This window comes from Monodelphis domestica, chromosome 7, assembly GCF_027887165.1.
Source record: "Monodelphis domestica isolate mMonDom1 chromosome 7, mMonDom1.pri, whole genome shotgun sequence".
NCBI classification, from domain to species: Eukaryota; Metazoa; Chordata; class Mammalia; order Didelphimorphia; family Didelphidae; genus Monodelphis; species Monodelphis domestica.
In genome coordinates this window covers 79,988,037-80,011,564 of record NC_077233.1, presented here as the reverse complement: position 1 = coordinate 80,011,564, position 23,528 = coordinate 79,988,037, and the positions used below count along the sequence as shown (strand labels likewise).

The following is a 23,528-nucleotide window of genomic DNA, read 5'->3' as shown; positions in this document are numbered from 1 at the left end:
CATTTAATAGTCTAATAGGCAGAAAATATTCCAATCCAGATAACACTATTCAGCATTATAGGATACATGAATTAAGGAGGTTCCAAGCTAATTACCAGATGAGATTGCTATAGTAAGGTGATCCCTGATTGACAATTCATCAGTTCAACTTAATTAATATTTTTGAAGAAGTAGAATGGCATAACAGATAAAGCAAAGATCTCAAAGCCAGAAAGACTTAAGTTTAAGTCCTTCCTTTGACATATATTGTCTGTTGACCCTAGACAAGTCATTTTACTTCTCTCTGCTTTAGGAAATGTTCCAGTTACATTACAGAAAAGGTGCTGATGCACATTAGAAGAGAATGTCTTTATCTGGGAGTTCTACAGAGCAGTGAAATCTCAGGTCTCCCCCCTTTCTATCTCTACGGTTTGCAAGTTTCTAGGGCAACAAAGATAAAAATGGAAAAACCCATGACCTCCAGAATCCCACACTCTGTGAGAAATATAGCATGTACACAGGCAAAAAATTAAATATATATACAGATTAAAAAAGGAGGATAATATGAGCACTTACAGGTCTTGTTTAAGAGGTGGCACACCAGCTGTACTTGGAGCATGTTAGGGGTTCAATAAAGTTTAGGTGAAGAGGGAGAACATTATAGGCACAAAAGTACAACAGAACATACAAGATCACTTGTGAAAAGGCAGAGGGGAAAGCGATGTTAAATATGGGAATAAAGGTGCATTTGGAGTAGATAGCATTTAACTTGGACCCTCAAGTTATTGAAATTATCTTTTTTATGTTAACATAAAAATAGAAGACCATAGCCTGAGTTCCACATTCCTGTTTTATGGACCTTTTTTGCATGTGTTTGAAAGGAGGAATTTTCATAATCTTGGAAATTTTTTTGGAAGGGATTGTTGCAAACTAATCATTTCTCTTTGCTCTCATTCAATTTCTTTTTCCAGTTTCCACAAGATGTTCAGGCTCGAAGTTCAACCTTTGGCTCTCTCCAGTCTGTGATGAAGATGGTTTGCAAAGAAGAAGCATCTTTCCTCAGCAACTCTAACATGTTCATTAACTTACCCAGAGTGAATGATCTCTTAGAGGATGACAAGATGAAATTCAACATTCCCAAAGATTCAAGTAAGATAGATATCTATTGTTAGCAATTTTGACTAATATGAACTCGAAAGTACTCTATATATGTCCTTCTGAGGCTTGTAATACATGGTGATGCACAGGAACAGTCATTGAGAATTCAGGATCATCTCTACCCCAAGATGAAAACCTTTGAAAAGACAAGTTTGGTGATAAGCTATATATCTATCTTCCAAGGACCAACTGAACTAAGTTAGCATAGCGTGATAATATTTTCAACAAAAGGAAATCATAGTGAGAATAAAATAAGGAAGAGATCTGTTGCAATAAATATGCATATAAATATACATGTACATATCTATATGTATTTACTGACTAAAAAACTTAGAGGATTAAATTATAGAAATAAGCATCAGTAGCATATACTCATAGTGTTGTAGAATTGTAATAATCAGATGTCTTCATCTTGTGATTATTCCTCATTTTTAAGTTTAGCTTTATTTGACTATAATTCATATTAAGTTGTATGCTGATATGTTTAATAGTGGGGAAATGAGAGCAATGGATGCTTCTGTGCACACATAGGATGTACCTGCATATCTTGCTAAAGAAATATTCTAATCATGATTGTTCCCCTTTATTAGAAGCGGCCCAACCAAAATAAAAAAAAAAAAACATTGCAGTATATGCTGCAACTTTTGTAATGCTTAGACCAATTTCAATGAGAATGCCTATGTTCCTCAAAATTGTGTAACGTAATGTTCCCTTGGGTCTCTGCTTTCTGAGAAGCCATTGACTCCTTGGATTGGCAATTGCTAGTTTTGCTAATAAACTGATTGTGCTTGGGACACATATACCCTTTCTCTTTCTCTCTTAGTCATCATTGATTTTCAGATGTGACTATATATATCAGGGACTCAACCTAGAATCTGACAACTTTTTTTTATAATGGTTTCGATATAATTATATTAGCTAATATTTATATGGCACTTACTATGTGCCATACACTATGCTAATCATTGCAGAGTAATTTGATTTAATCCTCAACAATCCTGGGAGCTAGGGGCTATTATTATCATCTCAATTTTACTGATGAGAAAAACTGAGTCAAATGAGAGTTAAATGACTCATTCAGGGTCATATAGCAGCAAAGTGTCATAGGCTGGATTTAAACTCAGGTCTTCCTGACTTTAGACCTAGTGCTCTATCAACTGGGTCACTTTTGCAGCACTATGAATTTTGTTTTATGCTTTTAAAATGCACATTTTGAATAAGGATCCATTGGCTTCACCAAATTGCCAGAGAGGTCCATGATATAAAAAGAAGTCACTACCTTGGTACATGCTAACATGGTATGGAAAAGAAGTCTGAAAGGAGAATATAGTCAATAATAAAAACTCACAATTGTATTTACAGTAAATGAGTTACATTATATCTTCTTTCTCAATTAATTCTCACAACAATCCTGGGTCTACTAGTTACTACAGGTATTTATCTATATATATTTACATATATATATAATGGATAAAGAAACTCAGACTCAGAGAGGTTAAATGAATTAAACAGTGTCCTTTAGTTATTATGTTAGATATTGGATTTGAACTCATTTCTCTGCTCTTGAGGTGTAGGGTTCTTCCTACTTCACCATGCTTCCTTTGTTGGCTATTATGATAATAACTCACTAACTTACAAATGAAATTAATTTATATTGTAAGGGGGAAAAGGGTTAATTTTTAAAAGGGTTGGACTGGATTATTTAAGAGAGTGGGCACTAGAAATTTATATTAATTCCAGAGATTTATTTACAACATGTAGAAAGAGTGAAGTAAGGAAAATCAGAGAGAGGATAGGTTAAGATATCTAGCCTATGCACTAAGTAATTTACTTCTGGCTCCTAGCCCAATCCGGGCAGGGAGAGTTGGTTCTTAGCTGCTCACAGCAAAGCCAAGGACCTGGGAAAAAAACTCTCTCAAGAGGCTAGTCTCTCCTGAGGCTAGTTTCTTCAGAAAATATCTAGGAAAGGAGTCAGTTCTTTCACTTTCCACGTGCCAGTCTAACAGTCTCATCAGGAACAGGGTCTCAGGTCCAGTCAGCAGATTTTCTCCTTCAGTCTCCACTCTAAAGAATGAAGAAGTCTCCCTCACAGGAAGTGACTGCTCCTTTTAAAGACTCTTCTTTTGCATCACTTCCTGTGTCTTCCTCCACTTTTTATATGGACAAATCATAGTCTGAAACCTTGCTTAGTACTGCCCAGGAGGCAGTCAGTTGATTCTGATTCGTTACCCACTATTGCACATGTGGGTCACAGAACTTCCCCTTAATGATTAAGGGGGATGTTTATACTTTTGGTGATTAGATCTAAATATGGGCAGATCTTCCCACTCAATTTTAAGTAGGGTATTCTAAAAATAGGCAGGGATTATAATTCTAATCTTTACAATCAGGGGAGATTTAACTTTAATCTCCACAATATCTATTCCTATAAACTGTGTGCCTCATTGCCCATCTCTATGCTTTGATAATGGCATCTTTTCATTTTTAGTTGAGGGTCATAGTTTTATCTTCTCCAAAGAGCTAAAAGGAGCCTAGAGCTCTTGGATGAATGAATGAATGAATAAATCCTGGAAAAAGAGTTGGTTTTGATCAATTGCCTTATCTAATAGTAGCTAAGTTGGAAGTTGTAATATGTAACATAATTTAAGCCATCAAGATTTTAGAGTCTTTTGGAAATGTATTATTGTTGCTATTGAGTGCTCTTTCATTTACATCAAGAATTACCTTCTAACCAATGGCTTCTTTTGTTAAAACAGCGCCATTTTGCTTGAACCTTTATCAGGAAATTTTACAGTCTCCAAATGGAGCTTTGGTGTGGGCTTTTCTAAAGCCTTTATTGCATGGGAAGATATTATATGCACCCAACACTCCAATGATTAATAAGGTTATCGAAAAGGTGAGTAAATAATACATCAAAATTTAATGGAGAGTATTATATTGTTAGTGATTATCCACTCATATTTGGGAAAGAACTTTTCATGTTTAATTCATACTTGTGGTATGAAAAGGCTTGATTGTAAATGGACATAATATATACATTTATTGTTAAAAATACTATAGACCTTTAATGCTTCAGGAAGCCAGATAATTCATTTTTTAAAACAAAAAAAAACCCCTTATCTTCTGTTTATTCTAAGTATGCTCAGCATTGATTCTAAGATAGAAGAGCAGGAAGGGATAGGTATTTAGGGTTAAGTGACTTGCCCAGGATCACATAGCTAGGAAAGCTCTGAGGTTAGTTTTGAACTCTGGACCTCTGACCTCCAGGACTGGCAGTCTGTCATATCCACTGAGCTACCCTAGGTGCCTCATAATTCACTTTTAGATAACCTTAGTGATGGGAAAGAATGAGTTGCTAGACCTTAAAAATTATCCTGTACACATGCTTATTTTTTATAGGTTATTGCCCTCAGGAGAATGTAAGCTTCACAAGGGAAAGGACTAATTTTTTATTTTTTATATTTCTCTTTACATCACCAGATACTTGAATAGTGCCAAGAATACAGTAGGTACTTAATAAATGTTTATTGAATTGAGTTAAATATAATGGGCATTTCATAAGTGTCTATTGTACTAGATAAATGGTCATGACTGGAAACATCTTGACAAATACAATGATGCTAGAGGTTTCTTCTAAAAATACATAAGAAACCAAGAGTAAAACAAGAGGTGTTTCACATTGTTCCAAAGTAGTCAGCACTCTAAGAAGGCAAAGGAAGAGAAAAGATCAGGAACTAGTTTCCCTGAGAACTAAGAAAAAAACCAAACAAGTTGAAATCAAGACGTGGTCTTAATCTGACAAGTAGGTAATCACTTGATATTTGAGCCCCGAGGCACTGACAGCCTGCAGCATAAGAGGTTAGGTTGAAATGAAGCGGATGAAAAAAGTCATTACAGTTAAGGTAAAATGAAACATAGTGAGCCATCTTGTAGTCAAAAGACTGATCTTTGGTCTCTTTGGTATTGATTGTTTGATTTCTTATTATTTGGTGATCGAATTGAGTATTTGATATTTTGTCACCATAAATATTTATACTTTATTCTGTAATAGATGACTAGAATGGGGTCACCTACATTTACTTTGGGGGCTAGAGGGAGAGGGGTATGAAACAGTCAAAGAGAAGTGAGGTGATCTGGCAATTTCTTCTCAGCTCTTCTCTGTTCCTTCCTGGAATCCTCCTTCCTTGCCCTTTCCCGCTTGGGTTGCTCTTTTCCATGCTGGATCTGACTTTCTCTCTTACAATTCCATATAAATACTGGCTCTCAGAGGTTTCTTGGTTTTCCAGTTCTGACATTATTTATGACCTTTTTCTGTTATACTAGACGATGAATAAATACCAAATGTACCCTTATTTAGGAGAAAGGGAATAGTTATATCTCTGATTAAATTTTTTTCTACTTCTTGGAGAAAATATTAAACAATCCATAAATATGGTCTTAAAATTTGGTGTTAAAAATAATATACTGTGTACTTGTATACAATTTATATAAACACTTGAGCATTATACACACAGACACACATATATGCTTTGATTTCTCCTCCTTTCAATCCATTCTTTTAAAACAAAACAAAACAAAAAAACACCTCTTATGTTCTGTCTTAGAATCAGTACTGTTTATTGGTTCCAAGGCAGAAGAGTGGTAAGATCTAGACAACTGGGATTAAGTGACTTGCCCAGGACAACACAGCTAGGAAATATCTAAGGTCATATTTGAACCCAGGACCTCCCATCTCTAAGACTGGCTCTCAATCCACTGAACCACTGAGCTGCCACCTCAATCCATTCTTCACATTGCTGCTAGAATTGTTTTTCTTGTACTGTTCTATCTGACTCTTCGTGATCCCTTCTGGAATTCTTGGCAAAGATACTGGATTGGTTTGTCTTTTCCTTCTGTCATTTTACAGATGAGGAAACTGAGATAAACAGAATTAAGTAACTTGATTAGGTCATACAGGCGGGAAGTGTCTGAAGCTGGATTTGAACTTAGGAAGATGAATCTTCCTGACTATTACTTAGCTGCCCCCCCCCAAATTCCTTATATATGACTAAATCTAGTCATACCAACATTCTTCTCTGAAATTTTCATTTGTTCCAAGAAAATTCCTTTATTTGGTATTCAAGAGATTTTATATTCTGTTTACCCTTCCAATCTTTTTTCACATTATTCCTATTTGTGCACTTCATGCTTTAGTTAAATTAAATTATTCTGTCAACCAAGGTTCTCTCTTTTGCTAGTTGTGATTATTCTTTTGCCTGGAATGTCCTTTATCCCTCTCTTTCAGTTTAATTTGGAAGATTGTGTTTTTAAGTCAGCCAATTCCCCAGGATTTATTTTTTTTAAAAACCCTTAACTTCCATCTTGGAGTCAATACTCTGTATTGGCTCCAAGGCAGAAGAGTGGTAAGGGCTAGGCAATGGGGGTCAAATGACTTGCCTAGGGTCACACAGCTGGGAAGTGTCTGAGGTCACATTTGAACCTAGGACCTCCCATCTCTAGGCCTGGCTCTCAATCCACTGAGCTACCCAGCTTCCCCCTACCTATGCTTTAAAGCTGTATTCAAGCGCTGTCTCCTCCATAAGGTCTTCCCTGTTCCTATGTGACAGTTTGCCATATTTATTTTGTGCCTGTTTAGTATATGATATATAAGGATTTGTGTGCATAACATATAGATGTGTAATTTGTATATGTTTCTCTATACATATATTTTCATATCTCTATACACATGTGTAAGCACCAGCTGCTTTGCAAAGGTTAGTACAGAAGGAGTTAATCTATGTTTGATTAAAGTGGTATTTCTTCTTCTTTTCTTCCTATGGTTGCTGCAGCACATCTCTGAAATTAGAGCCAGAAGGCTTTCACACCTTGTGACATCAGTTCAGTGAGGTGGTGCATTTGCCTCAGCATACTTGGAGTTGTGTTTAAATAGCTGCAATCTTTATCTGCAAAAAGGGGCACTTGCCAAAACATTGGACTCTGCACAATGCAATAACATTTGATTAAATATATCCTGGGGGTTAACAACTTTGTTGGGATGTGTGGATGCTGGAAGATTGCTGTGATGATGGATCATTGTTTTTGAAGCTAGGCCTGCTGGGATCCGCTGCTTTGGATGGTTTCTGCATAAGTATAATTTGGGTCCAATATCTTGAACTTTAAAAAATATTTAACTTCTGACTTCTCTGAATTTTTCCTTATTAAGTATATCTAAATTTTTAGATAGAGATATATATTATGAAGTTTAAAAGAGATTTAGACAGAGTAATGAAAGTTTACTATTAAGTAAGTCATATTTGCCTAATTCCATGTTACAAAATAAGAGATCCTGTCCTTACCCCCCTTGTGTTTCATGAACCCTTTTGAAAGTCTAGTGAAGCCTGCTCAGATCTCCTGCTCAGAATTATGTTCTGAAATAATTGAAAATCTGGCCCAATTTTAATGAGATGTTAATGAAAATGAAGACATGATTTTCTTTCCCCATTTCAGTTTACAGATCCCCTTAAATATATAGACCCCCGAGTTAAGGCCCTCTATTCTATTTTTTTGGGGTGACTTAAGAGTCTTGACTAGTATTTTTTTTTTTAAATTTTAGCGGAGGGACTTTTACCACAACCTTCAAAACATGACTTGGAATTTCTATATTTCTTTGATAACAAATATCATTTTAATGAACTTCACACTATCTTTTTTGAGGTAGATGGCACAATTTAAAACATGTTTAATGTTGATCTAATGATTAGAAATCAGAATATCTTAGTTGATTCATATTAGAACCCCTCTACTTTTTTATTTCTTGATTCTCTTCTTAAAGGTTCTCAATATTCTCATATTTTTCTCTGTGTACAGGCCCTCATTTCCCTCTCTTGCTTTTCATGAGTATCTATGGCTAAAGACATTAACATCTAATGGTCAATTCTTATTCAAATATAAATTTTACTAGACAACCTCCAAAGCCCATTTCAATTCTGAGATTCGTTGATGAACCTTTATGATCTTAGAATCCTAGGGCTTCTCCTTGGATATCAGATATGTGGTACATTGCCTGGCCAGTACTTAAGGTCTTTACAACTTGCTAAGACCTATCAGAGATGGATCTTACTGCCATAGGCTTTTGAAGTTCCTAGGTACTCTCCGTGTCACAATGAGGCATTGGAGAAGGACATTAGTGGAGAATTTAGAGGTTCAAAACTTTTGTTTTATAATCAGCTAACTCTAGAGAAAAGTACTAGAAACTGACCATAATCTGTTTTGTGAAGTAATATGTGAGATTCATGAAGAACCTTTTGATGTACCAAGTTCTTTCACATAAATTATACTCTATGGTATGTGATTTCATTGATGCAGGTATTCCTTTTAATGATGCAAATTGCAACTTATCCATGACTTCATATTCTAGTCATTTTTGTCCATAAATTTCAAGGATCTTTTATAGAAGGGGTATGGCAGCAAGCCTACTTTAAAATCTAATTGGATAAAAGTTTGAGAAAGAATTTACTTTGATTAATTTTAGTTATCTTTTGCCATCCATATGTCCCTGAACAATAATTCTTCTTACAGTATCCTTGACAAGTAGTCATCCATCCTTTGTTTGAAGATCTCCAGTGATGGGACTGCTAGGACAGCTCATTTCATTTTGGAAAAAAAGGCAATCATTACAAAATTTTCCCTTATTTTGAGATGAAATCCGCATTTGGACCTTTTTTCTGTTTGCTCTTAGATTTGATCTCTGGGGGCCAGTCAGAACAAGTTTAATTTCTCTACTACAACAGCAGACCTTCCAATAACTTGAAGGTAGCTGTCATGTTGACTTTAACTCTTTCAGGGTAAATAACCTCTAGTTCCTTCAATCAATTCTTATAGGTCATATTTTCTAATCTTTCTATCCTGGCTTTTCCTGCTTTGGATATCTTCCAGTATATTATTGTTCTTTCTAAGGTGTGGTGTATAGGACTAAACATAATCTTCTGTCAGTGGTTGATCTGGGCAAAGTACTGGGACAATTACTATATCTGTTCTGAAACTAGTATTTCTTTTAGTGCAATCTAATATCATATTAGCCTGAATTAGAGAGTCTCTAATAGGCTCAGATTTATCACCCCCACACAGTGGGTGAAGCACCTTCTTTGGTATTATTTTTGAGTAAAGATTATTACAACTGCTTTAAGGATCTTCTGGAACAATCATAGACATGGTACAGAATAAAAAAAATAGAAGTTTCCCAAATGTGTAAAGATTTTTAGCTGTGCAGCAAGCCTATTTTAGAATCTAATTGGATAAAAGTTTGAGAGTTAGAAGGACACACTTTGATTAATTTTAATTATCTTCTGCCATCTGGGAGTATTTGTTAGTCAGCCAAAAAAGTTAGCCAGGAATTAACATTTTTATAAAACATACTATCATGAGGTTAGTACTTGCCTGAATAATGATTTCCAAACTCAGAAAGCAATAGAAGTGATTATCTAAAGTCAGTTCTTGGAGGTGATTTTCTTAATAACCTAGTTTTGCAGCCCCATGAATGTGGGTTGTAATTTAAAGAGACTAAACTATGACCAATTATCTTACCAGTTTTCTTAGAAGTAAAGAAGTGTATTCAGCAAATTGTGTATGGTTTTTAGATTTATCAGCCATAATGTTCTCACTCTAGACCAGGAACAATAAAATAATCAGGACATTGCTTTACTAAGGAATTTTAGTGTTGGTTCATAGTTTTGGGAATCCTGATGATGGGAATCTTGGAATGAAAATTGGTGAGGGTGTGGTCATAACAGCAGCAGGGATCATTGGGATTGGGGCCAATAAGGGAATAAGGTTATGTTACATGGTGAAAGCTGACTGAGGATCAGTTAAGAAGCCAATAAGAAAATAAAAAAGTGATAAAGTTCATAATTTTAAACAATTCTTGGATTTTCAGTCTCTGGAGTTATTACTATCTTGGTGTGTGATTATTAGGAAAGCATTTCTTTTTCTTTTTTTTTAGTTTTTAAAACATTATTTTATTTGGTCATTTTCATACATTGTTCATTGGAAACAGATCATTTTCTTTCCTCCCCTCCCAAATCTCCCCCACCCCTTCCCTAGCCGACGCGCAAATTGTCTGGGTATCACATGTGTCCTTCTTGCTCTGAACCCATTTCCTTGTTGTTGGTATTTGCATGAGGGCGCTCATTTAGTGTCTTTCCTTGATCATGTCCCCTCAACCTCTGTAGTCAAGCAGTTGCTTTTCCTCGGTGTTTTTACTCCCTCAGTTTGTCTTCTGCTTGAGGATAGTTTTTTTTTTCCTCCTAGATCGCTGCAGGTTGTTCAGGGACATTGTAAAGCCATTACTGGAAAAGTCCATTATGTTCTCTTGTACCACAATGTGTCAGTCTCTGTATACAATGTTCTCCTGGTTCTGCTCCTCTCACTCTGCATCACTTCCTGGAGGTCGTTCCAGTCTCCATGGAATTCATCCACTTTATTATTCCTTTGAGCACAATAGTATTCCATCACCAACATATACCACAGTTTGTTCAGCCATTCTCCAATTGAAGGGCATTCCCTCATTTTCCAATTTTTGGCCCCACAAAGAGCGCAGCTATGAATATTCTTGTACAGGTCTTTTTCCTTATTATCTCTTTGGGGTACAAACCCAGCAGTGCTATGGCTGGATCAAAGGGCAGATAGTCTTTTAGAGCCCTTTGGGCATAGTTCCAAATTGCCCTCCAGAATGGTTGGATCAATTCACAACTCTACCAGCAATGCATTAATGTCCTTACTTTGCCACATCCCCTCCAGCATTCATTACTTTCCTTTGCTGTCATATTGAACAATCTGCTAGGTGTGAGGTGATACCTCAAAGTTGTTTTGATTTGCATCTCTCTGATTATAAGAGATTTAGAACACTTTTTCATGTGCTTATTAATAGTCTTGATTTCTTTAACTGAAAATTGCCTATTCATGTCCCTTGCCCGTTTTTCAATTGGAGAATGGCTTGATTTTTTGTACAACTGGTTTAGCTCTTTATAGATTTGAGTAATTAGATCTTTGTCAGAGGTTTTTGTTATGAAGATTGTTTCCCAATTTGTTGCTTTCCTTCTAATTTTAGTTATGTTGGTTTTGTTTGTACAAATACTTTTTAATTTGATGTAGTCAAAATTATTTATTTTGCATTTTGTGACTCTTTCTAAGTCTTGCTTGGTTTTAAAATCTTTCCCTTCCCAAAGGTCTGACATGTATACTATTCTGTGTTCACTTAGCTTACTTATAGTTTCCTCCTTTAAATTCAAGTCATTTGTCCATTCTGAGTTTATCTTGGTGTAGGGTGTGAGGTGTTGATCCAAACCTAATCTTTCCCACACTGTCTTCCAATTTTTCCAGCAATTTTTATCAAATACTGGGTTTTTGTCCCAAAAGCTGGGGTCTTTGGGTTTGTCAAAGACTGTGTTACTGAGGTCATTTACCCCAAGTCTATTCCACTGATCCTCCTTTCTGTCTCTTAGCCAGTGCCAAATTGTTTTGATGACCACTGCTTTGTAATATAGTTTGAGATCTGGGACTGCAAGGCCACCTTCCTTTGTATTTTTTTCCCATTATTTCCCTGGATATCCTTGATCCTTTATTCTTCCAAATGAACTTTGTTATGGTTTTCTCTAATTCAGTAAAATAGTTTTTTGGTAGTTTAATGGTTATGGCACTAAATAGATATATAAGTTTGGGTAGGATTGTCATTTTTATTATGTTAGCTCGTCCCACCCATGAGCAATCAATGTTTTTCCAATTGTTTAGATCTAGTTTTAATTGTGTGGAGAGTGTTTTGTAGTTGTGTTCATATAGTTCCTGTGTTTGTCTCAAGCAGATAGATTCCTAAGTATTTTATATTGTCTCGGGTGACTTTAAATGGAATTTCTCTTTCTAATTCTTGCTGCTGAACTGGGTTGGAGATATATGGAAATGCTGATGACTTATGTGGGTTTATTTTGTATCCTGCAACTTTGCTAAAGTTGTTGATTATTTTGATTAGATTTTTGGTTGATTCCCTAGGATTCTTTAAGTAAATCATCATATCATCCACAAAGAGTGACAGCTTGGTCTCCTCATTGCCAACTTTAATACCTTCAATTTCTTTTCCTTCTCTAATTGCTACTGCTAGTGTTTCTAGTACAATATTAAATAATAAAGGTGATAATGGGCATCCTTGTTTGACTCTTGATCTTATTGGGAAGGCTTTGAGTTTTTCCCCATTGCAGATGATGTTTGCTGATGGTTTTAAGTATATACTGTTTATTATTTTTAGGAAAGGCCCTTCTATTCCTATACTTCCTAGTGTTTTTAATAGGAATGGGTGTTGTATTTTGTCAAAGGCTTTTTCTGCGTCTGCTGAGATAATCATTTCATTTTTGTCGGTTTGCATGTTTATATGGTCAATTATGTGGATGGTTTTCCTAATATTGAACCATCCTTGCATTCCTGGTATGAATTCTACCTGATCATAATGGATAACCCTTGTGATGACTTGCTGGAGTCTTTTTGCTAGTATCCTATTTAAGATTTTTGCATCTATATTCATTAGGGAGAATGGCCTATAGTTTTCTTTCTCTGTTTTTAACCTGCCTGGCTTTGGGATCAGTACCATGTTTGTGTCATAAAAAGAATTTGGTAGAACACCTTCTTGGCTTATTTTGTCAAGTATTTTGTATATTATTGGGGTTAGTTGTTCTTTGATTGTTTGATAGAATTCATTTGTGAATCTGTCTGGACCTGGGGATTTTTTCTTAGGGAGTTCTTTGATGGCTTGTTCAATCTCTTTTTCTGATATGGGGTTTTTTAGGTAATTTATTTCTTCTTCTTTTAGTCTAGGCAATTTATATTTTTGTAAGTATTCATCCATATCACTTAGATTGCCATATTTTTTGCCATGTAATTGGGCATAGTAGTTTTTAATGATTGCCTTGATTTCCTCTTCATTAGAGGTGAGGTCTCCCTTTTCATCTTGGATACTGTCAATTTGTTTTTTTTCTTCCCTTTTTTTAATTAGACTGACTAGTACTTTGTCAATTTTATTTGTTTTTTCAAAGTACCAGCTTCTAGTCTTATTTATTAAATCAATAGTTCTTTGACTTTAAATTTTATTAATTTCTCTTTTGATTTTTAGGATCTCTAATTTAGTCTTCATCTGAGGGTTTTTAATTTGTTCACTTTCTAGTTTTTTTAATTTGCATGCCCAATTCATTGAACTCTGCCCTTCTTAATTTGTTTATATATGAACTAAAGGATATAAATTTCCCCCTGAGTACTGCTTTGGCTGTATCCCATAGGTTTTGAAAGGATGTCTCACCATTGTCATTTTCTTCAATGAAATTATTAATTGTTTCTACGATTTGTTCTTTAACTAGCTGGTTTTGGAGAATCATATTGTTGAATTTCCAATTAATTTATTTTTAATTTATCTATCCATGTACCCTTATTAATTATTATTTTTATTGCATTGTGGTCTGAGAAGGTTGCATTTATTATTTCTGCCCTTTTGCACTTGTTTGCAATGATTTTGTGCCCTAGTACATGGTCAATTTTTGTGAATGTGCCATGTCCTTTTTGTCCCCATTTATTTTTCTCCATATGTCTATTAATTCTAATTTTTCTAAGATTTAATTTGCTTCTCTCATCTCTTTCTTATTTATTTATTTTTTGATTTGATTTATCTAGTTCAGATAGGGGAAGGTTCAGACCCCCACTAGTATAGTTTTTCTATCTATTTCATCCTTGAGCTCCTCTAGTTTCTCCTTTAAAAAATTGGATGCTCTGCCATTTGGTGCATACATATTGAGTACCGATATTTCCTCATTTTCTATACTGCCTTTTATCAGTATGTAATTACCTTCCCTATCTCTTTTAACTAGATCTATTTTTACTTTGGCTTTATCTGATATCATGATTGCTACTCCTGCCTTCTTTTTATCATTTGATGCCCAATAGCTTTGGCTCCATCCTCTTACTTTCACCCTATGAGTATCTACCTTCCTCATGTGTGTTTCTTGCAGACAGCATATGGTAGGGGTTTGGATTCTAATCCACTCTGTTATTCCCTTGCATTTTATGGGTGAGTTCATTCCATTCACATTCAGAGTTATGATTACTAGCTGTGTATTTCCCAGCATTTTGATTTCTAGTCCTGGTCCTGCCTCTTCTTCTTTCACTATTTCCTTCTATACCAATGTTTGTTTTTAGTCAGCCCTCCCCCCCCGCCCTTATTTTACTTCCCTTTCTACCCCCCTCCCTTCTTATTCCCTCCCTTATTTTCCCCTGTAGTCTTTTTAACCCCCCCCCCACCCCTCTCTTGTACTGCTTCCCTCCCCAACAGTCTGTTTTTTACCCTTCTACTCCCCTATAGGGTGCAAATCTATTCTCTTCCCCAATGGATTGGATTGTTCTTCCTTCTTTGGGTCAGTTTCAAAGTATGTAAGAGTTGAGTATATCTTATCTCCAACCTCTTTACCCTTCCAGTGTATCGATGTTCTCCCCCCTCCCGTCCTGAGCTTCTTTGTGACATATAAAATTACACCCATTCATTTCTTTTCCCATTTCTTTTAGTCATAACCTCTTTTTTTAGCTCTAGTCATGTATATATATATATATATATACATACACATGTATATGTATTTATGCATGCATATATCTATATACCTATTTATGTCTTGTCCTTTAATTCCTATACAGTTTGTCACTGTTCCCTCTGAGTGTAGTTCTTCTAGCTGCTCAGGTGATAGCAACAGTTTTTAAGAGTTACCAATGACCTCTTTTCCTATAGGGATACATATCATTTTAACTTATTGAATCTCTTAAAAATTTTTTGTTGTTGTTTTGTTTTTTCCCCCCTCTTTTAAAATTACCTTTTGATGATTCTCTTGAGTTCTGTGGTTGGACATCAAATTTTCTGTTCAGGTCTGGTCTTTTATTTATGAATGCTTGGAACTCTTCTGTTGTGTTGAATGACCATACTTTCCCCTGTAAGAATATAGTCAGTTTTGAAGGATATTTTATTATTGGTTGTAGACCTAGTTCCCTTGCTTTCCGGAATATCGTATTCCATGCCTTTCAGTCCTTCAGTGTGGATGCAGCCAGATCCTGTGTTAACCTCACTGTGTTTCCATGGTATCTGAATGGCTTCTTCTTGGCAGCTTGTAGTATCTTTTCTTTCATCTGATTGTTTTTGAATTTGGCTATAACATTTCTTGGTGTTATCAGTTGGGGATTAAATACAGGGGGTGATCTGTGGATTCTTTCAATCTCCACTTTCCCCTCTTGTTCTAGGATCTCGGGGCAGTTTTCCTGGATAATTTCCTCTAGTATTATGTCCAGGCTTTTTCTTTTGTCATGGTCTTCTGGTAGTCCAATTATTCTTAAAGTGTCTCTTCTTGAACGATTTTCTAAATCGTCTGTTTTGTGAATGAGATGCTTCACATTTTCCTCAATTTTTTCATTCTTTTTGTTTTGTTTTATAGTGTCCTGCTGCCTTGTGAGGTCACTTGATTCTAGTTGTTTTATTCTGATTCTTAAAGATTGAATTTCATCTCTGGCTTTTTGGTCTTCTTTTTCCTTCTGGTCTGATTTTCTTTGAAGATCATCTTTCATCCTCTTTACCTTGTCTTTCATCTCCTTTGCCTCATCTTTCACCTCCTTTGCCTCATTTTCCAGCTGGTTGATTTTGGCTTTCAAGACACTATTTTCTCATTTTAGTTCAAGTGCCTCTGTTTCCAGATGACTTATCTTAATTTTTAACTTCTTTTCCCGATTGTCTTCAGCCTCCCTTAGTTGTGTTTTGAGTTCTTCCACAGCCTGTATCCAATTCGCTGGGATTTCTGGTTTATCATTTGCGGATCTCTCCCCCTCTGTTCCATTTGGTGAGTAGTAGCTGTCTATTGTAGTTTCTTTCTTCTTTTTCTATTGTTTGCTCAAATTCACCCCTTCTTTACTCCCTGTATTTGTCTGTGCTCTTATTTCTCTCATTTTTTTGTTTTTTGGGGACTTCTATTAGTCTCCCCTCTTGGAGCTTTAACAGAAGATCTCTTGGTGTAGTCTCTCAGGAAAGCATTTCTTAAAAATGTATACCTGATATTTAAGTGCCCAGGCCTCATTAATTGGCTAATCACTGCCTGTAATTGTTATTATATATTTTTATCAAAGCCAGTTATCTCATTTTTGAATTATGGGCATTAAAGAAATACTTCTTTACAATGATCAATGCAAAAGATCCTAGAATCTCAGAATTAGACCCTAGAGGTAATTTAGTCCAAGTTGTTCATGAACAAAACTATCCTCTACAATATTCCAAAGTAATAGTCATAGAGTTTTTGCTCAAAGACCTCCAATTAATGGAAATTCTCTCTTGTGGAAGCTCATTCCATTTTACTTTATTTTATTTTTAAAATGGTTATTCCAAATGTTAACAAAACCAAACCAAATAAGCATTTTCATATATAAGGAATAAAAAGCTATTACACAATTGAAATCACAAATCTCCTATATATTTTGCTTTCTTTTCTTGAAATCTACATAAAAGATCTTGTCCTAAACTCCCCACCCTCCCTGGATCACATAGGATATAGTCAAAGAGGCCAATGTGTTCATATAAATTAAGTCTTTCATGTTTTATCATTCTGATCACTTTATGTAGTTAACATTCTCAGCTTATTCTTCCAGTAATTGTTCTGTGCTTGTGTATAATATTCTCCTGGTTCTACTCATTTCATTGTCCATTACTAAATTTTCAAAATTTTCTGATTTTTAGGAACTTTCCCCTTATGTTGAACTTGTTGGTAACATCCATAATTTCAAATTCCTTCTTAGTAGGGGATAGGCAAGACAGAATAATTCTAATCCTTCTTGCACATGATAGCTCTTCAAATACTTGAAGAGAGTTATGTGTCTTTTTAAAGTCTTCTCCTACTTAGGGTAAATATATCCAGTAGATATAGTCAACTGTGTGTTATAACCATTTTACTCCCCTGGTTACCTTATTCTTGAAATATCTGGGTGCCTGGCACCCCAGATATTGTTTAATCAGGGCAGAATATAATTGAGCTATTATCTAGTCATCATGACTCTTTGACTGTAGACTTAGAGGTCATTATGTTGACTCATTGACCTTTTGGTGTACTAAAACCTCAATGATTGCTAAGATTCTTTCCAAATCCAGAGTTGAATGAAATTCTTCTTCTTTTTATATAAGTAAAGCAAGAAGGTATCTCAAGAATTCATGTACTATTAGTAGTAAGTAATGCTTTATTATTTAAATAAGTTATCACTTTTGTTATCATTTTCCTTCTTATGTAAATCATTGATGTCTTCATAAAAATAGATCACCTAGCCCTAGTGCTAATAACAAAAATTCTTTCATTTGTAGTAGGGGATAAGGTAGACTTTTTGGTGGTTGATTGGCAGCAGTGACTTACAGGTCAGTCCAAGTGTGGGTATATTTCTTTTGGGAAGTGGGGAAGATCTCTTTAAGAGACTCTCCTATCCTGCTTCCCTACCTGTGGTGATAGTGATGATGGGCATCATGGTGATGGGAGTCTTGGGGTGAGACTTAAGGGATACTGTCATACTCAGCAGTAAAGATCATTATTATTGAAGCAATTGAAGGTGCTGCAAGGTGAAGACTAATGGATCATCTCAAACCACCATATCAATAGTTTTTGATAGGCATTGGGAGAGAGGTCTCTGAATTTTTGTGAGGAGGAAGAATGCTTCCCTTCAGAGGAAGCATACCTTCATGTATGTTACTGCCCTGGCACATAACATTAATATCCTTGCCCTAGTCAGAATTCTGTATCTAGCCCTTTTTGGTTGAGAAAGCACTTTACAAACATTATCTCGTTTATTCCTTAAAACAAGTCTATGAAGTAGCTAGTATAAGAATTATTATTTCCACTTAACAGGTGAGGAAATGACGGATTTTAGATGTTAAATGATTTGCCTTTGGCAGTACAGCTAGTTATTATCAGATGGAAATTCAACTGTGTCTTCCTTGACCCCAAGTTCAGCTGTTTTCCCACCATGTGATATCATCACCTATCTACAGAATTCTCTCTTTAAAGAGCATCTTATGGGAGAAAAATTATAGCTACTTGAAATGAATGACTAGCCAGGTTCTGTGTAGATAGAGTTGAATACAAGGTTATTGAGGATGGTAGAGAGGGCATTTAAATACATACTATCTGCTCATCAATAACTTGAAAGAAAAGGAAAATGTTTATATGATATTTATGAAGGAATAAACAACTTCAAAAGCTAAAGAAGTCAATATGAAATCATTGTCCATAGATAGGACCAGTGGCTGCTGGAAGCACAGATATAGAACATACATGACTTTTTATTATTTACACTGTGTGGAGGGTCCTGGGCAAGATTTCAGAATAGACTGGGGCCTTACCAAGGGAGCTCGACAGTCAATAATATAATTCATAGCTATCAGGGCTCCAAACACAGGCATCTTAATCAGTAGCTGAAAGAGTACTTCCACTAGCCCAGACTGTGAGTATTATAATATTAGAAGGTCTGATAAGATATATATATATATATATACACACACATATATATATATATATATATAATATTTAAAAAATCACAACTCAGCTAAACAAGTCCTGGAAAAGTAATTATATTATATAGATGGGTTTGCATGATTTTCTTCCCTACATGCTAGTATTTTCCTCTGAGACCCCAGCTCCAGTCCTATGAAAGCACAAAGCCTGTTCCTAGGAATACCAGAGTGCCTGCTAGGATTATTTGTATGGGATTTTATTATTTGCTCCTTGGGTTTTTCTTCTCCCACTGCTTATTCTTCTAGAGAATATTTGTACTAGAGCTCCTATTATTAACCTGAAGTACTTTTCCTTTTCTTTTGGGGGATCATATTCACTTTTATTGTATTTTGTTTTTATGTCACATGCCTTTATAGATTACTTCTATTTCTTTAGATGTCTCTTGTAATAAAATAAAACAGGCATGTAAAAGTATATAGTGGATCCATATGAAAATGCATACAAAAGGTCACACCTATAATATCCCCCCATTTCTCTTTTATAAATGAAAAAATATTTTTTCTCTCTCTTATTCCCTACTCCATTGAAAAGAAAAGGAAAAAGAAAAAAAGATTGTAGCAAATATGTGTAATCAAGGAAAACAGATTTTCCTATCTGGCTATAACATGCAGACATACATGTATGTATGTATATTTTGTATCCCAGATCCATCACTTCTGTGTAATAGATAGCATAAAATATTTTTCACAAGTCAGCTGCTAATATTATTGATTCTTTGACTCTCATCATTGCACAGTGAGTCAAGGGAAATATGAGGAACTGCAGTAGGAAAGGAAAGAGGGGGAACCTTCGAGATTTTCGTCTCCCTTTTTCATATTTCTGTCCCAAATAGTCTGGCTGATTCCTTAACTGATCTAGGGAGTGGTGTGCATCATAGTATTCTAAAACTCTTGTTCTCTCTAACATCTGAAGCTGCATTTGTATTGCCTAACTTTTAGAGGGTGAGAACAACATTCTTTTGCTTTACCTGGATGTAGTAGATACCTTGATATGAGGCCCATAGGCTATTGTTCCTACACCATGATGAGTGAGGGGCCACAGCACACACTCAGGATAATTACAATTATTCTCTCTCCATGCCCATCCCACAAAAGAGGCAGTGTGTCCTAGTAGAAAGAGCCCCAGTGCTATGAAAAAATAATTTACATTTATGTGCCATGACCATTAGCATCCTATTTAGTCATTGCATCAACTTTTCCAGGCAGATAATATTATTATTATCATCCTTCAGAGGAGGAAATGGGCTGAGAAAAATTAAGTGATTTGCCAAGAGTCACCAAGTGTGAATCTTAGGTGTTTTGAACCCAGATATTCTATACCACAGGTTCAAGTTACATCCACTATATTAAGTTGCTTACCTTAATACAAATCTAAGCTCTGCTACTTACTAGCCATAGACCCTGGGCAAATCATTTGACTTCTCTGAACCCCAGTTTCCTCAACTAGTAAATGAGGATGTTGGCCAAATAATCCCCAAGGTTACTTTTAGCAGTAAGAATGAATGATCTTATAAAATACCTTCTAATTGGTTCCTTCCTCCAGGGAAGACAAAGTATCTATGAAACTATTTTCAAAAGTAGCATGTTAGCTGGGAGAGGAGTCAAGGCCCCTTGGAGATCTCTTTTGCCTTTTCCTCTCTTTTTGCCCTTTCCTGTTAAGTTTGTTGGGTGAATTAATTTTTAGTTAAGAGGCTATAGAGAGCAGAGGCAGAGGGAATGGGACACGTAGGATAGAGGATAGTGATAGAAAGATTGATAGTATCGTGACTGACATTAAATTGGTAGACTTTCATGTCAGGCAAATATCCTAGTCTAGGAGATTTCTAGGAAGATTGTGTTTTTAAATTAGTCAATTCCCCAGGATTTATTAAGCACCAACAATATCCCTGACACTGTGCTAGGCTCTAAGTGACACAAAGACAAATGAGACAATTCATATCTGAAAGCTAACTTGGATTGGATTGTAGAAAGGAGAAAGTAGAGTGATGGGCATTTAAATGTAAATTTATGTATATTTAATTAAAAGAACTGAATTGAACCCTTAGTAGTCTTATCTGTAATGCTATAATAATAAGTATCCTGCATATAATAATTTAAAGATTGCAAAGCACATTTTAGACCTTTTACATACATTATTCCATTTGAGTCTCACATCACTCTTCTCTTGAAGGTACTGTAGTTATTATCCTCCTCCTTTTAGAGATGAGGAAAGAAACTCAGAGAGGTGGAGAGATTTTCCCCAGCTCACACAGAGAGCAAGTGTTGAGATAGAATTCAAACCCAGGCCTCGAGGTCCCAAAGACCAGTGCCTTACCTATTGTGCTAGATTGCCTCCCTCATTAGATGCGTATAACCATAATTAGCAGATAAAGACTTCTGTGTTATGAGTAATACTATCTTTCCTCTTCAGTGGCTTACAGTATATTAGAGGAAATAAGACTTGTCTCACATGATTTTGAAAATTCAATTTATAATTTCTAAAGTGATTTTTACATATTTTGAATTTTATTCTCACAATAACCACAGGAAGTAGGTAGTGTAAGTTTTATTTTCCCTCATTTTATGCAAAATTTTATTATTTATTATTTTATTTTATGCAAAACTAAGCAACACAGGAAACCTTAGTGGCAAAATTGGGAATTAAACTTAGTTCTTCAGACAACAGTTCCCTTATTTTTTTACTTCTCTGTTGTTATGGAAAGACAGAAAAAAAGAAATATGACTTTCTGATTAGGGAGATAAAGAAGAATTTCATGAAGGAGATGGCATCTGGTCTGGGTCTTGCAGAATGGGTATTATTTTGGTAGAAATGGTAAGTAGAAGGACATTTAAAGTATAGAGATTGTCAGGCAAAATGTGAATGTGGAGAAGTAGAACACTTATATAAGAAACTATGGGTGCATTAGCTAACAAAGGTTTGATGTTCATATAGAAGAAAAGAGGGATATATATATATATTTTTTTGATGTTCAGCAAATGTTTATTGAACAAACAAATGAAAGTTGACTCTAATGCAAGTTTGTATTTATTTTAACTATGTGATTTTTAAAAACAGTTTCATTTGGAATATCAAATCATTCAAGTGAAAAAACATTTCCTAGAATTCTTTTTAAAACCCTTAAATTTATGTTCTCTTTTGTTCAAATATTCATTCCTTTAGATTAGATGTTTTTGAGCAACGATGACATTTTGATTATTATTTAAATAAAATACTTCCTTAGTGCATCACTGAGGCAAAATGATGATTCTTGGATCTTGAGGTGTGTCCCAATACACTGGGTATGGGAGATTCTATCATTCTCTAAAGGCTTTGAGTATGGGTTTGGTGACAGGCTATTTGTATTTTTTTAAGGATTGTTACAGAGTAGTACAGACATCTATCACTGGTAGGTTGGCCAATAAGTGAAGAGCCTTTTGCTCATGATGGAATAAAGCAGACCCAATTTGTTCAGGGTTGATGGTTAGGGCTCAAGACTAGAACATAGTGTGAATTTTAAAATCTCCATCTTGGTCTAGCACATGCCCGTGTAGTGTTGGTGTGCAGAAAAGAGGGATAGATTGATAGAAATGGGAATTTTGGGGTCATATCAAAGAAAGCTTTGAATGTCAAAGAAATCTTTTCTATGATAGTCTCTGAGGAGTCATTGAAGGTGTTTGAGTATAAAAGTAACACTTTAGGAAGTATGGAAGACAGGGCAGTAGCATCATAAGGATAATGGTTTTGGAATCATGAAACTTGGATTCAAATTTTGGCTCAGCTATTTATTGTTTGTGTTCCTTTTGCCAAAGTTTTTCTTTACATTTCAGTTTCTTTATTTGTAAAAGGAGGCTGGGGGAAGTGGACCAGGTTCAATTCAGTTTAACAAAAAAAGAGCAAATAGTCTACTGAATTCTTTGTTCTTGGACAGTTCTAAATCTGATTATTTTATGAAAAGTGTAATTTTGGCAACATGCAGAGTATTTTGGAGAAGGAAGTGTTAGAAAGTGATTGTGAAAGTCTAGATATGAGTTAAAAAAAGAGTAGCTGAGCACATAGAAGTGAGAGGCATTAGAAACACATACAGGAAATGCGGGGAAATCATTAACATATTAAATCTGAAATTATAGAATATGATGTGTTACCATGTAGTGGTAAGAGAACTGCAACTGGAGTTAGAGGACCTTTGTTTAAATGTGGGCTCTGTTATTTAGTTTTTGTTACCTTGGGCAAGTTATTTGACCTTTCTTAACTTCAGTTTTGTTATTTGTTAAATGAGAAGGTTGAGCTAGATTATCTGTAATATTTCTCCAAACTTTAGGTTCTTTGGCAAAATAAAAGGAAGGAAAGAATTCATGATTTTAAGGAAATAAATGACTGGATATGAGCTAGAGCAAAGGTAGGGAGAACACTAAAACCAAGTGAAACATTTAAGATGATTCCTAGATTTTCAGCCTGGAAAAGTTAGGAGGAGGAGCTGGTTTGCTGGATTGCATTTAGTTTCATTTTAATAATGCTATATTTGAGATGTCCAGTGTGACATTGAAGTTAGAATGTTCAGTCAGCAATTAGAAATGGGGGACTGGAGCTTAGGAGAGAGGTAATGATTTATTAAGCAAATTAAGGAATCATCTGCCTAGAGGGGATAGTTTCATTAGTAAAAGTGTATGAGACCTCTGAGGGAAGAGAATGAGTAGAGCAGGGTCTAATACAATTCTCCCTTGCTATGTCATTTTCATTTAAAATATTCATCATTTATAGCGAACATTTCTCTTGATGTGGCATTGCCATCCACAGGCTTGCAAAGTACCAGATCTTTCCAAATATCACCTTCAA

General features: G+C 35.3%; 1 protein-coding gene across 1 annotated transcript in view; it reads left to right on the top strand.

Moving 5' to 3' along the window:
* The window catches only part of ABCA13 (ATP binding cassette subfamily A member 13), a 497,021-nt gene that overhangs the window by 166,418 nt on the left and 307,075 nt on the right, over nucleotides 1-23,528 (top strand). Inside the window, 2 exon segments of the mRNA XM_056806268.1 lie at nucleotides 951-1,128; nucleotides 3,894-4,033. Coding sequence (XP_056662246.1) covers nucleotides 951-1,128; nucleotides 3,894-4,033 — 318 coding nt within the window.